Source organism: Agelaius phoeniceus, chromosome 3, assembly GCF_051311805.1.
Source record: "Agelaius phoeniceus isolate bAgePho1 chromosome 3, bAgePho1.hap1, whole genome shotgun sequence".
NCBI classification, from domain to species: Eukaryota; Metazoa; Chordata; class Aves; order Passeriformes; family Icteridae; genus Agelaius; species Agelaius phoeniceus.
Genome location: NC_135267.1, coordinates 90,780,022 through 90,796,615, shown reverse-complemented (window position 1 = coordinate 90,796,615; position 16,594 = coordinate 90,780,022). Strand labels below are relative to the sequence as shown.

The 16,594-nt window shown below is 36.3% G+C and overlaps 1 protein-coding gene across 1 annotated transcript in view; it reads left to right on the top strand.

Moving 5' to 3' along the window:
- The window catches only part of PLEKHH2 (pleckstrin homology, MyTH4 and FERM domain containing H2), a 54,245-nt gene that overhangs the window by 17,232 nt on the left and 20,419 nt on the right, over window positions 1-16,594 (top strand). Inside the window, exons 3-16 of the mRNA XM_054630007.2 lie at window positions 1,594-1,656; window positions 2,686-2,835; window positions 3,284-3,367; window positions 4,924-5,005; window positions 6,588-6,770; window positions 8,144-9,132; window positions 10,131-10,206; window positions 10,652-10,746; window positions 11,383-11,527; window positions 13,646-13,782; window positions 14,889-14,999; window positions 15,264-15,350; window positions 15,869-16,027; window positions 16,292-16,372. Coding sequence (XP_054485982.2) covers window positions 1,594-1,656; window positions 2,686-2,835; window positions 3,284-3,367; window positions 4,924-5,005; window positions 6,588-6,770; window positions 8,144-9,132; window positions 10,131-10,206; window positions 10,652-10,746; window positions 11,383-11,527; window positions 13,646-13,782; window positions 14,889-14,999; window positions 15,264-15,350; window positions 15,869-16,027; window positions 16,292-16,372 — 2,442 coding nt within the window. The remainder of the gene's footprint in view (window positions 1-1,593; window positions 1,657-2,685; window positions 2,836-3,283; window positions 3,368-4,923; window positions 5,006-6,587; window positions 6,771-8,143; window positions 9,133-10,130; window positions 10,207-10,651; window positions 10,747-11,382; window positions 11,528-13,645; window positions 13,783-14,888; window positions 15,000-15,263; window positions 15,351-15,868; window positions 16,028-16,291; window positions 16,373-16,594) is intronic.

The window sequence follows — 16,594 nt, the reverse complement described above, 5'->3', positions numbered from 1 at the left end:
AGTCTTGCGAACCAAACTTCTGTTTGAATGTAAAACTAAAAAGACAGATGGAAAGCAACCTTAGAAGTCAAAATTCCAAAAATGAAACTCAAAGTTAAAATCTTAACATGAGGTCATTTAAATATGAAATTAAATATGTGACCAGAGAGGAACAAAGAAGGCTTATCTCCCTGTCCATCTGGCAAATGAATGACTGGGAAGATCATATCCTTAGAACTGTTCTTGCAAAACAACTCACTGGAGACCTGACCATAACCATGTGGATTGTGAAATGTTTGTTGCTCTTGTATCAGTGGTGTGTTGTGGTATTATTATAGTGTAGACTTTGGGGTTTTGTATTGTATGAGAAAGTACTGGAAGGTGAGTCATAGTTGCTTTTTTTTTTTTCTGTTAGTTTTCTGTTTTTTTTCTGAAAACTCATTTTCTCCATTTTTAGTTATTGATTGATAGAAAATGATGATTCTGTCCTTGTATGGATATTGTGCTAAAGGTTTCATGTGACTAGCAGCATAACTGGGAAGAGAAAAAAAGAGATGGAGAGTGAAAAAGAAACTGAAAGATGCCAGAAGTTGAGTACAAACAAGACAGGATGAAACTGATTATTTTAAAACCATGCAGTAAAGTGAAGAAGGAATAAATGGGTTCCATTTGCATTATTTGCATCAGATGCTTTTCTTAGAACAATTTTGAAGCTGAATACTGAGTATGGCAATATTAATTATTTGATGAACTGAGGTCTTATCTAGATATTTCCTGAGAACCACTAAGCCCTTAAGTCTTGGAATACCTTATGAATTTTCAAGTGATACTTCAAACCAGGGCTTACTTTATAAAAAAAAGTCAGCAAAATCAGACTAAAGGGCTGTTAACGAAATGTAACAAAATGTAAACAAAGTATATCATTCTGGCCCGTTCTGTATTGTTGGGAAAGCCTTCAAAATAAATCCTGTAAAATGCAGGGGTTTTCCAAGGCCCTGGGCAAAGACTGAGCCCATGATTCATCAGGCATTGCTGTAAAGTAAGAGATCAGGGTCTTCTCCTCTCAGAGGTGACTTGCACTTCTCCATGGACACTGCTCTGTCTTCATCCACTGCTGCTGTGGAGCACCTGAGGCCACCTGTCCCCTCTGCCACATCCTGCCTTCTTTCATGCAACAGTGGAGAAGTCTGGGACAGTCCTTGTAGTGTATTTCTCCAAAACACTAAATTTGTCAGCATCAGAAGGATTAGCAGCCAAGTTCCCTCTACTCTTGCCTCTTTTGGAAGAACATGAGGAAAGTTTCAGGACTATTGTCAAAGGAATTTCTGCTCTTGGTAGCAGGGGAGAAAAAGCAGTGTGTCATATGGCAGCCAGAGAATTAATTATGAAAAAAGGTGTATATATTTTTTTCTGTTGAAGAATATTGACAATGTTTTAATACAGTCATGATGGTGAATCCTTTTCTCAGTCTGACACACAGAGTTTATCCTTTTATTTTTATGTTCCTGCCCACCACGTGTCCTTTCCTTTTTCAAAACAGACCATGAAAATATATTTTTCTGATGAGAGGCAGAAGGTATGGCCATTTAACTGTATGTTTTTATACATCTACAGATGCAGCAGCTTGAGAAGCAAGTTATAGATGCTGATCGTCAAGCAGAGAGAGCGTTTCAGCAGGTATAAATGGAATAAATATCTCCACTAGCTGTGTGCATGTGGTACTTTAATGAGGTGAAATTCAAAAAATTGCTTGATTTTTAAGTACTTCTAAAAATGGAGAAGAAGACAGTTTCCTTTAAAGTCTATTGATTTGTCTTAACAGAGAGTTTTAACACCTTTCTTTGCTCACTATTCAATTCATTTCAATAAAGTCAAAGCTAACATCACAAACCAAAAGTAGATACATGGAATGAGCTTCTTCATTGGTGCATCAGGAATTTTTGATACATGGTGCATGTGGAAACAAAGGGGAGAGGAAACAATGGTCTGTTTTAGAAGATGTGTAAGAAAATAAAATCAGGCTACCCAATACAGCATCTACATAAAACTGTTCTGTGTTTGTTCCTCTTGTAGAAGTTACATCGTTTAAAGAATGGGATCATAGCTAAATATTTAACTGAAGTTGCCTTTTGATTCCAAATGGCAGACTTAAGCTACTGTAGACATTTTATGAACATACCTCTGGCATCCCTGAAACATTCCTCATATCTTGCTGTGAGACAGATAGAAACTGAAAATTATAAGACTAGAATGTTCATGTACTAATTTGGAGTTAGAAAACATTCCTGACTACAAGCCAAGTATTTTTAAGCAATTTTTTAGAATGCTACCGATAATTTGCTGGGGTTTTTTATAGTGTGCAATTGTTTATTTATTAAAACATTGTTTACAGCTCCCTGTAGATAAATTGCATTCTTCCCATACTGGTGTTTCTAAAAGCTTCTGTGTTACAAGACTAGAAGCCTCTCACAGATACTAACAAAACCTGTGTAAGATCTTTCAGTGCTTTGCCAGTCCTGTTGGTATTAGATGAATAGGAAGATGTAAGGAATTGTGTGATTTCTTCTCAAATAGGCTTCAAAACTTTGCAGGGTTGTCTTGAATCTTAAGTGCAGAGGCATTTTTAAGTTTATTTTGTGATTAAATTACTAGCTTTGACTTGGAGTGTTATGTTCCTTAAACTTTTATATTTGACTTTCCAAATAGGTGCAGATCATGGAAGAGAAATTAAAAGCAGCAAATGTTCAAACAAGTGAATCAGAAACCAGGTTGTATAAGAGATGTCAAGATCTGGAGATCCTGATACAAGATAAAAATGATATAATACAAAAATTGGAGCAACAACTTGAAGAACAGGTTAGGAATAATTGTGTTAAAAAAGAGAAACATCAATCCCCATTTTAATTATACAAAAGTAAAATAAAAATTTAGATCAATGGAGGACAGAAAAGTTTACCATTATTTCTGTTGTTTGATTAAAGAGGTTCCCATTGGAAGTATATAATTTGAATAATGTTTATTCCTTTTCAAATTAAGCTTTGGCTTCCATTGAAAGAACATGTGACCTTTAAGAGGGGAAAGATGATATTCCTCTTCACTGTCCCCCCTGAAGAGCTTTCATTCTTACTAGAGGAAAGAGGAATAGCAGCCTCTGTGAAGACTCTATTCCTCATTTTTTAAAAATCACCATCCATTACCCAGGAGCCTGAATTACTTCAAGCAATCTTAGGATTTGTGTCTGAAGATACTACTCAGGCAGATGATATTACTCAGTGAAAAATATGCTTATGTCAATTTTTTCCAGAAGCAAATAAGACTGCAAGAAGCAAAAATCATAGAAGAAAAAGCAGCTAAAATAAAAGAATGGGTGACAGTCAAGCTTCATGAGGTATATATAACTCTTGCTACAATACTTACACAGGAAATATAATGGTGTGACTGGATATTCCTTAGACCTTTTGGCTGTTAAAGGCCTGCATGCCTTGGAAACATTGCTTCCCAGTTTCATTGATTTTCTAGTTATTTGCTGGAAAGAGGAGAATTGCAAACAACAGCACAGAGAGCAGAGTGTCCATGTCACCTAAATTCTGATGTCTGATTTGGTCAGCCAGTATCATCTGGGTCCTCTTTCTGGAGGAAGGACCCAGCACTGGTCTCTGAAATGTCAACTTCTCCACTAGTTGAGAGAGCTTAGCTGGCAAACTCAGCTTATTCAAGCAGATGCCTGAAGTGTGAATAATCTCCAGAAAGCCGACCAAGCCTGCTGGGGCCTGGCAGAAAAAAGGCCTTGATCATTTTTTATTTCACAATGCCCACACTGCTCTTAGTCATGAATAGTTTCAGGGACACCAGCTCTAGTTTCAAGAGACCAGTTGTCTCCCTTTTTCTCTGCTGTGGTAAGATAACCATGTCTCTGCCCTGCCTAAAGCTGTCAGCTTTGGGGTGCAGCTGTGCTTTCTCCTCCCTGGATGTAGAATTCAAAGTTGGCTGTACAAGTTAAAATCTTACTCTCTTGTAGTTAACTGGAAGTTATACTCAAGTCGAAAAACAGTTAAGTTATTGTTTTTGAAGTAAGAAACTAGAAGGTTATTACATAAAATATTTACTTTTCATCTGTGAGCGCTAAAGTAAATTATTTAGAAATAATTTAATAAAAATGCCATTAAATTTAGCTAAAATTACCAGGAAAAAGTTTGGACAAAATCAAGCATGACTCAAAGTATTTACTTACTCTTTATGGAAAATCTCAAGCCAGTTTCACAGATGTGACTAAGTGTCACTCAGTGGGAAGTGGAATTGCTGGCTCCCTTCTTTGTGGCAAGGGATACTCAGATTCAAATCTGTTTGCCTAATCTGGGGCAGGAGTTTGAACTAGCATCTTTTACCTCCCACTGGGGGGCTACAGCAATGGGTTGTTGGTTTTTTTATTTCCTCTACAAACACTTTTGTTTGGTATAAAGTTTGTTGGCACCTGTTTTGGTTTTTTTTCATTTTTGCTGTGGGATAGTAAGGAGGCATTAGGACTAGCATTCCTACTGATTCCTCTGCTCACTCTTGGTTTTGCCAAGTGGCACAGGAGTTTGTAATTCTAGCCTTCCGCTTTTATTAAAAATGCCAATGCAGTTTTCTTTTTCCTCTTATTTATTAAGGATTTTTAAAGCAGTCATGGGTTTGCTTGGTTGGGGGAATGATTTTGGCAGAATTGAGAAAATAATCATTGCAGGGAATTTAGTTGTTCAGAATAAAGAACAACTCTAAATAAAAGAACAACTCTAAATGAAAGAACTACTCTAAATACCTAGAGTGGTATTTAGAGTAGCAGAGAGGAGATTATTTGAACTAGCTCTATCCTTAGATAAGAAGAAATTCAGAGAAAACATAAAAGATGTAATGACTTTAAGATTTGTTTCACCAATGGATGAGATTACATTTATATGCTTTTAGTTAGAGGTGGAAAATCAGAACCTTCGCTTGATCAACCAAAAGCAAACCAAAGAGATGAAAACAGTACAATCTAAACTGCAAGGTAAATGTACAAATCTTCTGAAAACTTCTCTCTCTATGGCATATTTCTTTTTATTCCCTATTAATGTGTGCATCTACATGATTGAAAATATTCTGTGAAATCACAAAGATCTCAGAGAGTATGAAGTGACATCAGAGTTACTGCACATGAAGGTGTTAGGAAGGAACCATTTGGTTTTATGCTGACAAGACACAAAGACAAGGCACAACTGGTATTAGTGGGGTGAATGAGTACCACTGTTACTTAAGAGGTTCTGCTTACTTAAGAGTAGTAAGATTACTTACTTAAGAAATCTTAAGAGTAGTAAGATTTTACTGGATTTAGGACAGATCTTTGCTTTCACATCTTTACAGCATAGGTGGTCATAAAACTGTTAAAGAACACATGAATGTCAATCTGCATTTGCTTTTTCTAGCAAATGGTCAGCTGGGAATCAGAACTCCAATCAGATATTTTTAGTTAGTACCTTAGACTACAGTGATCCACAATCTTAATTCAGACCCAATATCACCAAGTTTGTTTCCATATGGGTATAATAAATTTAAAACTCATGAAGTGTAAATAAAAAAGAGAAGAATATCCCCTCCAAGAAGCATTAATATAAGATCAAAGTTGAATTTTATTCATCACCATGTTGCCTGTTCAGCAACTTAAGCGTGTCTGAAGGTTCCCCTTGTCCTCTCCACATTTGGTTGATCTGACAATTTACTATCATATGAAAATTTTGTTAATTTGCTACCTAGCCCTCATTTCTTGATAATGTATCTTACATATACATGTAAATACACAGATATTTAGAAATGTGTGTAGAGGAGTGTGTACACACATAATATGCATAATATATGAGAATAGAGAAATTTACAAATTCATATACAATATAAAGTTTTTAAACTAAAATGCACTTTTCTGTTAATGAAGAAACGGTATAGTTTTGGTCCTTTGCTATCTTTTGATAAGTAGCAACATACTTCTTCCATACACTTCTAGTCATTCTCTTCTGAGAGATCTATTTCAAGGCTTTTTGAGACCAAAACTTTGGTAGTTCCCAACACACAGTTACTGATATGCCCAGAAATATTAAGAAATTTATTACCATTTGCAGTTTCCATGCTGGTGAAAGGCTATAAATTATGAACATGTGGTACTGTTTTAAACAGTTTTACAGGTAGGGTAAGGGCCTTTTGTTCCTGGATCCGCCACAGGGATTTTTATGAACAGGGATGGACTGATTTCATGTTTGAGGCAGTTCATCAATTTCTGCTTTCACTTTTTCTTGAAGTCCTTCTCCATATCGACCTTCTAAACTTGGTAACTTACTCTTCTGTATTTCCTATGAAATTGTTAAAAGATTTTTTCTTTCTATTATTATATCAATCTTTAAGAACTAAAAACATTACTCTGGGTTTCTCCTGATACAGGGAGATGTCAAGTAGCTTTTTTTTTTCCTATAATACATTCTTATCTTTTTTTTTTTTCTAAATTTTAGTTACCTTTAAAGAAAAAAACTTTGCACTGTAAAGAGAAGAGTTGCATAGCTTGTTGTATCTCCCTAACACAAGACTTCTGAATTACTATTCTTCAGAAGCTACTGGTAAGAAATCTGTTACTTCAACACAAAAGCCTGGAGAGTGTCAGCGACTAAGCAGTTTGACTTTTGGATGCTTTTCAAATAGAGCAAGAAGTCCTCAACCATCTCCTAAGCTTGAAGAAATAAGCAAGGCTTCATCTAAGGAGTCAGACTACCCTGAGGGCAAAAACATGCCAGGTACCTTGTCATCAACACTGCTATTTTTATTCTGACACAAGCGGGAAACTAAAATCAACAACTCTGTCAGTGCATCCAAATCAGCTTGTTCAAATTGCATACCAGTACTGTCTCCCTCTTCATTGCTACTCTTCTATTACTAGGAAAAAATCATCCTGTTGAGCACTAGAATCTCTGTAATACCACTAATACATTATCTGGCAGCATGCAGAGGCTCCTGGGTGCTTTGGCTGCAAAGTAAAGATGTGGTGGTTGTGACCTTTGTGTTTGCTCTGGTCCTTTGCTCAAATCCCTTGTACTGTTTATGACTTCAGTATTTTCTCCACAGTTAATCATGGTATCCAAAATGGCAAGCTGAGGTCTTTTGAAAACTGGAAACTGAAAGAGATCCTATGAATATTTTGTGTATTTATACACAAAAAAAAAAAAAATTACAGCAAGTTCATTATGAAGGTGGCTATGTATTATACTTTCTATTTTTACAGAGGAGGGAATTGAAGTAAGAGTGATTTTTTTCAAGAGAAAGGATACGACATAGAACTTTAGGCTTGCCTAGATGGAAACAGATAATTTTGGGGACTTCATTACTTTAATGTGTGTGAAATTAAAATCTTTGTCTTATTCAGTCCACTTTAACTTCACACAGGTATTTAACACAGATTTTTCCAAGTGTCTGTGTGGAAAGACCCTAGTTCTTGCATCCAGTTTAATTTGAGAACGTGCAGGCCTCACTAACATGTTGCAAGCTCTCGCTCTCTCTTGTAAAACCAGGTAAAAGCAAAGAGCAGGAACAAAGCTATTTTTAACACGGCGTCTTTCCTGAAGTACTTTCCATGAGACTCTTGTGTATTTTAAGCATTCACCATTGGGAATACAATAATAGCTTCCAGAATAAATTTCTGTGTATAAACACTGTAGAAATGCTCAGAATACTTGATTTGTTAATGAAAATCCTTTCTGACAAGCTTTATTAAACTTTAACTTTCCCTAGATTTAACAAAGCAGCTAAATTTGTATGCCCCCTTAAGTAGTTGGCTTTTTGTTAGTTTTATTTGTTTGTTTGTTTTCACACATACATGGCTTTAAAATATGGCTCCAGTCTGCTTATCTTTATATTTATTGACATTTTTAGTTCAGGTAGAACTTTGAGTAATGTTTATTACAGTTTTTTGGCAAACTTAATTTGCATTCAGTCACATTAAAAATTTATTATATTTTTCTTAATGTTTATTATTTACAGTATTAAAAACCATAAATGTTCTCGTGCATTTGAAATTATTACCTACTTACTACTTGCAGGCATGATGACAAAACCATTTATCAGCCAGGTTTGCTAAAGTAATTTTCTCATGGTCATTATATTCCTCCTCCAGAGAAGGATATCCTGGAAACTACCTTTGCTGGTCCTGTACACGAGACAAATAAAGGTCAGAAGTCATTGCAACAAAGTTCCTCTGGTTCAGAGCAGAACAAAAATGTGAGAACAAGCTGCTCATCCAAAGACATAGACAGTGACATGTCAAAGAACTCATGCACTACTGGGAGTGACTGGAGCTCAGATGAGGATGGAGGAGACAATAAAGGACTGAAATCCAGGTGTGCATCAACTCTTTCAAGCCACACATCTGAAGAGAACGCAAGGTACAGTAGAGTGGGAAGTGAAATGTATTTGACAGCATCTGATGACAGTAGTTCTCTCTTTGAAGAAGAGAGCTTTGATGTTAAGAGGACTCAGCAAAAGAAGCTATACTCATGGCAGCAAGGGTCCCAAAGAAAAGGCCTGAACAATCTGGGTGGAAAGTGCAACTCTGACTTCACAAGGAAAAAGAAAGACCAAGACAGTTCTTCAGATGAACTGAATAAGAAATTTCAATCACAGAGGCTTCATTATTCATCCTCATCCAGTGAGGCAAATACCCCAAGTCCAATTTTAACTCCTTCTCTGACACTCAAGCACCCAATTCTAGCAACTTCTGCAGGTTCTCAATGCACAACTCCGTCAGATTTTCCCTCAAATTTGCCACATCCAAAGTTACGGACTCCTAATGTCTTAAGTCTAAATTCAGTGTTAGCAAAGAAACACCTAAGCCAGCCCCAGCTGAGTTCTGACAGAATGTTTGGTAGGAACAGAAATGCCATAAGCATGATCCGTCCGTGGAGACCTCAGGAAACAGACATAGATCTGGTGGATGGAGAAGATGCTGATATTTTAGAGAAAATGGAGATTAGCTGTGATGAAGGAGTGTTTACCTATGACACCACTGAAGCGCAAAATGCTGAAGCCCAGGAACTTTGTGACATGACAAAAAAGGGTGCTAGCAACAAACCTCCAACGCCTCCATTGCATCGATTTCCTTCCTGGGTAAGTGTGCTTATAGGGATTTTTCCTGCTGGCAAAACTAACTTATTTTCATTACTCTCTTCTGTGATTTTTTTGCCTCTATTTTAATTACTTTCTGTGTATTGACAAGACAGGGCATTTACCTTCATCATAACTACAAGCTCAGAATCTGGTTTTATTTTCAGCACAGTACTCCTGCCACTGAAAAACATAGTCTCTATTCTATAGACAAACCCAGGTTTTTTCATGTGACATGTAAGTTATGTATGTCTTCTTGAGTGTATCCAAGGATGTAATGCTTATGACTGCATTTATTTATTTATCTGAACACTAACAGCCCTAGAATGGTGCCCTTGCTGTAATCACTGTACCACTCACAATCTAGACAATTAAGTTGACAGCAGACAACTACAAATTACAGAAGTAATTGATCACATTTCCAAGTAAAATTTTAAAGCCATGAGTCAGGATATTAAAATAGATATTAATGTCTTACACAAAATCCAAAATTAACTGTGTTAAAATGCACTAATTCTGCAGTTTCAGTGTCAGAGATTTCTTAATTAATAATTTATTAAAAATATTTATTAATTATTATTCAGAAACAATACTTTATGTAACAACTTCTCTATATTTTAGTGAACTTTTTGCATTATACATTTTGTTATTGTAGCCTTTTAACACAAAATGGTCAAAAAGTTGTCTTCTAATGGCCTTTCTCTGCTCCTAACACACAATCTTCCATTAAAAAACATTCTTACCATAGCTTCTTTGGCACCTGATAATAGTATTTTTAAGAGTAAGTTACTTACATAGTATGAAAAATGTTGAGAAAGGCTATGGCTATCAATGTACAGCATAGAAAAGAAGGATGCATTTTTTCAGCTGCTATTGACAATGTCATTTTAGGAACCATTTTATCACATAGTTGCACTAACACAAAGACTAGGAGGCTAAACAGAACAAAAGTAATTGTTGTATTTTAATTATCTACTATCAAATCCATTCTGCTTGTATAGGAAAGTAGAATTTATGCTGTAGCCAAATCTGGTTTAAGGATGTCTGAAGCTTTCACCATGGAATCTCTTAATAAAAGTAAGTGGTTTAGCTGTTCATTGTCTCATCGACAAAAGTTATCTTCTTATGGTGATTTGTGAGCAAGGGCCTTTAAAATATTTTTAGAAAGGTTTAGTTAAAAGCTGTTTAAAGCCTAGAAGATTATTGATTATCTTCTGGTACCTCACATCTTGACTTTGTACTGAATTTGTACTTTGTTAACTCCAGTTTATCTTGCATTTCACTACTTTGAAGAATCTATGCCAGGTACCAATTTTAAAAAGGCTAGTAGTGTTCGTGACTGCAATTTTATTTATGTCTTTAAAAGCATTGTAAATTTCAAAAAGCTATAAATCTCACATCCAAAATAGTTCAAGAGTTAGTTTGCTTTTTATAGCAGTTATACAATGCAAAAAAAAAAATTAATTTTGTTAATTAGGTGGTGAATTAGGAAGGCAATTTATAAATTATGTTGCTTTTTTAGATGCTGTTTCACTGACTTCATCCTCCATATCTGGATTATATACTTCTCTGATATATAAGAACATGACCACTCCTGTCTACACCACTTTGAAAGGGGTAACTGTATTACTGTTTAAAGAAAATTTTAAAGTACCATTAGGCTTCACATCCAGGAACTTGCTATTTCACATTTGATACTACCATGCCAAATATGTTGTAAGTTGATGTATAGAGATCAAAGACCCCTAAAAGTAATAGAAATGTCAAATAGCTGGGGAAAAAAAAAATACTGCCTATAAAATGTTACTGGCCTAGGTCAATTCTTCTTAAGTTCCTTGCTGATTTTTTTCCAAAGGCTTGTTAATTATTAAGCAGAACCACATGGCGTTCAATGTCATAATTAAAAGTGTGTGTATGTGTAGAAATGTCTTTGTGTCAGTGCCAAAGCTGTTTCTAGTCACACAGCCAGCAGTCAGTAATCACAGCATTGTTTGTCTTCTGGCAGCCTTTTGTAATTTGGAAAGACCCATGCCTTGAGCTACCTCAGGTTTCTGTTTTAAAGTATGGGTGTGGTTGAGTATGCAGAGGGCAGAGGGAATTCAGTTTCAAGTTAATATTTTTGTGCCAAAACTCACAAATCAGGCAAGAACAGATCTGAGTACTGTGGAGCCAGCAGAGCCCTGCCACAGTATGAGGGAAATGACTGATACCCTTTATGCAAGGTATCAAAGGATGTTGTGTTCACTTCTGCAGAAAGCAACTCAAATAAGCAGCAGCCCATTTCTAGATGAGTCGTCGGGATCTGAGGAAGAAGACAGCTCTCGGTCCAGCTCAAGGACTTCCGAGTCTGACTCTCGGAGCAGAAGTGGTCCAGGGAGTCCTCGGGCTATGAAACGAGGTGGGCAAAACCATAAGAACAAGTAACTTCTGGGAACTTTGGAAAACCAGGCTGTTTACATGATTTCCTTAGGAATTGATTTCTTCACTAAATAGTATGGACATCTAAAATGTAGGCTCTCAAAGCCCAGATCTGTTACTCAGTCAGGAGAAATGGCTTTATTGCTGTTATTATAAATACCTTTTAAAGGCATTAATCTCATTGTCATAAGGGAAAAGCGGCTTGTACATTTAAAGCAAAAAGCACCATTCTATACTCTGTCATGCCAAGGAATTCCTGTGACTTTTAACTGTAGAAAAATAAAAATTACCTAGAAAAAAAATGGCCATTAGAAAGAAAACACAAATATATTCAAGGTTATAAAACAATTTCATGTGATCAGAAAGCAGGTGGAAAAGTTCCCTTAATAAATTATTTGGTTCTGTCACTTCATGCAATAGAAGACTTCTTTCATTTTTACAGTGATTGTCTTAAGGTCTTGTGCAAAGATTTAGTTAGAACACTTAAATCTGGTAATGTTCTGTGTTTTGTGGAAGACAAATCTCATAGTTCTACGTGACTGTGTTTTCCATCTGCAAAATAGAAATAATGTGCTTCATAATATTGAAAGATACATCCTTCCTCATTAGGTGATGTTATCAGTGTTATATCTCTGTATTTCTTCACTGTGTAAACAAAGGAAGTCCAAGATCCCAATGAGGCCAAGTGTTAAGATTCCTCATTAAATATTGCTTTAGAAATGCTAAATAACATTATTTGGCAGTCTCAGTTAGACGTGCAAAAATCCCAGTTACCAGGAGCTCCATGCAGTGACCCTGCAGCAGAGTGACAGAGCCACTGGTCCCACTCAACGTTTTCCAGTGGCAGCCACAGCTGGAGTCCAGTCTTGTTTCAGTGATGTAGTTTTGCCACATTAGTGTGAAAAGGACCCATAGATCCTGCTTCCCAGCAGCTCCATCCTGCTGAGCAGAAACCAGTGCCATGGCTGCAGACATATCTCATGTTACATGCTTACACAACAGGGAAGCTAAATTGGGTAATTTAAAAGCTGGTTTCACCTGCACTTTATATCTGTGTCTGTAAAATGGAACCATTCCTTTTGTTCATGCATTGTTTCGTGTGTGGAAACCTTTCTTAACCACAAAACGCATATGTACACATCTTCATTGAGATCACATTCTTTAAAAATGTAGGCAGTCACACATTTCACCAAAAGCATGATTAGCTCACTGCAATTTGTTATGAAAGATCCATCGTGAGAAGAACCCACTCCCAAAGTCCTGGTGGCTTACCCAAGCAATAAATGAGAAAAGCTTTTTTTAAGAATAAAATTGGCAAATGAATTGGCAAATTATTGAAACAAATGAAAAAAGGCTTTTCATTTCAGTTTTGGAGAGTATAACCTTGCAGAGTGGAACACTAGTCCTTACAAAAGAAGACGTTTACATGCATGAAAATATTTCTGTAATGAATGAGGGAGAAGTTTGAATTTTTATTACTGATCCACTAGAACTGAAAGCAGGGTGCATTTTTTTCAGGATTAAAGCTAATAAACTCTAGACTCCCTCTGAAATATGAAAATTAAACTTTTAGAAAACCTTGGTGTACAAGTCCATACTGATTGCAAAACACAGTCACCTACAGCTTCAACACAAAGCAGATGTTGAGTATGACTTCTTAGTATGCAGGCAGCTGCCTGAGAAATCCAGATGCTATGGTGAGTGAGGGAAAGTGCAGGGGGAAGAAGATGTAGTTTAATTAAAGATCCTGGGGTTTTTTTCTAGACAATGAATATGATTCATGGCACTAACTCCCTCCTTAAAGAAGCTGTGGTAATGTAGCAGAAAGTGATAATATACAGAAGACATTTTTTTGTTGTTCCATTTATAAGGGACTTTAACTTCATTTAATTATGGATAAAATGAGAATTAGCTAATAGTTCAGTGTGCTGATATTCTATAAATATAAATTCTTGGTTCCTGATGGATTTATGTTGATACTTATGTTTGCCTGCAGATTCTATTAAGATGTTTCTTCTGCATGGCTATTCTGATCTCAGTTGTTTCTAATGTAATAAAAAAAAATATATAAAGAACTCTCTTTCTTCTTTTACCACAGGTGCATCTCTGTCTTCTGTGACCTCGGAAAGTGACTATGCTATTCCTCCAGATGCATATTCAGTAGATACAGACTATTCAGAGCCAGAGCAGAAACTTCCTAAGACCTCTTCCTCATCTAGTGATAATGGAAAAAATGTGAGTACTGAAGTTCTGTGAAGAAGTGCACCTGAGCTACTATGTGTATATTTATGTTCAGACTGCTACCAAACCTGTTCATTCAGTCTTGCTGACTCACAGACTGCCTTATGAGTACAGAAAGCAAAATATACCAACACTGTTAGCCAAATAAACTGTAATTAGTGAAGGAAAGTGGAAGATAATTCTAAGCTTTCCTATATAATGAAGGAAAAACAGCTCAACAACTCCAGAATACAATTCAAATTACTTGAAATTTCCTTTCTTGGAACCAGGTCTGGTATCAGATTGCATATCTTGGAATACCCTTCTATTCACCTAACTATTAAAATAATAATTTTAAACTCAAAACAGTTTAAAATTATTATTTGAATAGTTAGGTGAATAGAAGGGCATTCCAAGAAGGAGCTGAAGTCATCAGTAGAAATCTATGTGCAGTAATAAGTTTCTATCCTTTCCTCATACAGGGAAAACATCAGAGAAATCCTAGGCAGAGTAACATGTAAAGACAGGGCCAAAGAAACCAAATCATTATGAGGTATTGGTCAGCCTCCAGGAGCTTCTAATGGCTCATGTTAGTAGTTAGTGTCTTAACATACAAGTGCATTGACTACCTGCTGATGAAGGTTATTTTAGGCTTTCTTCACAGGGAAAAACTGTGAACTCTATTCTGCAGAGGTACACACTAGAGGTTTGTCTGTGAGGAGCTCAGAATTAGAGTGCTTTATATCTGGTTTTCAGGTTAGGACCTGGAGTTGGGAAAAAAGAATACATTTATCTTTTATTTATCTTGCTCCTTGTTTAATATAAACAACTAGAAAGTAAAATCATCATATTCTTCATTCTTTTGTATAGTTCAGAGCACTTACTCTCCTTCATGTACTATAACAATAAGTAGGGATATTTATTAGTTATCCCATGTGCATGACATTTGTCTTAATTGATGCCTGTAAAAATATTGTCCTTGGATTAAAAGCTTCATGAAATTATTATTTAGCATGCTTTTAAGTCCTTAATATCTCTGTGTCTGTATTTATACCTATTTCTGAGGGGCAGAGGTATATATGTGTATCTAACCACTTTTTATCTAACTTCTAAACAACCAGGAACCTTTGGAAAAATCTGGATATCTGTTAAAAATGGGTGGTAAAGTAAAGACGTGGAAACGACGGTGGTTTGTGCTTAAAGGAGGTGAATTGCTGTATTACAAATCTCCAGTAAGTACATGTAACTTACCTGCTATTTTGTATTAGATTGTTTACTGATAATCTAAGGCTTCTAGAAGGAAAAAAATGCATGCACTTCTGGTTTCTGAGCTGTTAGAGAGTGATTCAGTACTCACTTCCTCAAGAGGTGTACAAGGTACACAATGTCTAACTAGAAAGTATTTATCAAGATTAATGTTTAAATTAGTCTTATATTAATTTATTGCTGTTTGTTGGTAGCTTTAAAATACTCTTTTTCCATTCTTTCCATACCAGAGTGATGTTATTCGAAAGCCTCAAGGTCAAATTGAGCTAAATGCATCCAGCCACATTGAAAGGGGTGATGGAAAACAAACAATTCAGGTGCCTGCTTTTCTCCTCTGTTGCTGTTTCAGCATTCCCTCCATCCCCAAAGCCAACCCCTTGTTCCAGTCCCTGTTGCACTGGAAGTCCAAGAGTGGACTTGGAATTAAATAATGTGCTTTTCATTTGAAACTAAGTAATTGTTTCAATGACAGAAAATAAAAAAAAAGGCCTACCTGGAGTGTTTTTTTGTATTGCCACAAAGGTTAGATCATCACATATGGGACAGAAATAAAGAGAGCAGTCTTGGGGTCAGCCACTGAGGTAGAGAGAATTCATTTGTCTGAAAGGAGAACTGGGTTTTTTCAACTTGCCATCCTGGAACTTCCCAGATAAAGATTTAGAATGAGATTCTCTGCTCTGTCTGGTCATGGAATGTTTCATTACTGAAAAGTACATCAGGGAAGATAAACTTGCTGAAGTTGTGGAGCTACATTGGGTGGTGTATGTTACAAATCCCACACTGTGGGGTCAAATATGTCAATTCTTGAAGCTCAAGACTCCTTGTTACTACACAGCTGACCACAGAGAAACGAACATACTACCTGACTGCAGATTCCCCCAACATCTTAGAGGAATGGATCAAAGTACTGCAGAATGTTCTTAAAATACAGGCTGCCAGCCCACTCTTTGTACAGTCTGAAATCAAACCAACCATGAAAGGATTACTTACAAAGGTAGGAAAACACTTCTTCCTCCAGTCTGCTTTTTTCCTACACTGTTTAGGCCAACAGTGGCCTTACTGGGCTTTAAATGAGCATCTCATCTAATGCTGTGATTCTTTTGGCCTTAATAGAGTTACACAGTTTTAATTTTATGTCCAGTGATGTGGATAGGAATTTGAACCAAGATATGCATTCCCAATATCATCAGAGTTCAGAGATGGTGAAAATAGTCGGTAGTTCTCTGTCATGATTATTACTGATGTTCTGTAATTACAGGTGAAACATGGATATTCCAAAAGGGTTTGGTGTACCCTAGTTGGAAAAACTTTGTATTATTTCCGTAATCAAGAAGACAAGGTAGGTCCATTTCTTGTTTATTCAGAGAATGTAGACTTTAAACAGAAACCTACATCTTTATTAAGGTACAGTTGGCCTTCGTATTATACACAGATTGTCAACTTGGAAGATTCTGTCTAATAGCCAGCAATGCAGACCACATCCACTGGTCTCTTTCTACAGGATGTGATCCACGTTATGCATGTTATCCCTAGATGAAGGGGGACACTGGTTTGCCTGGAG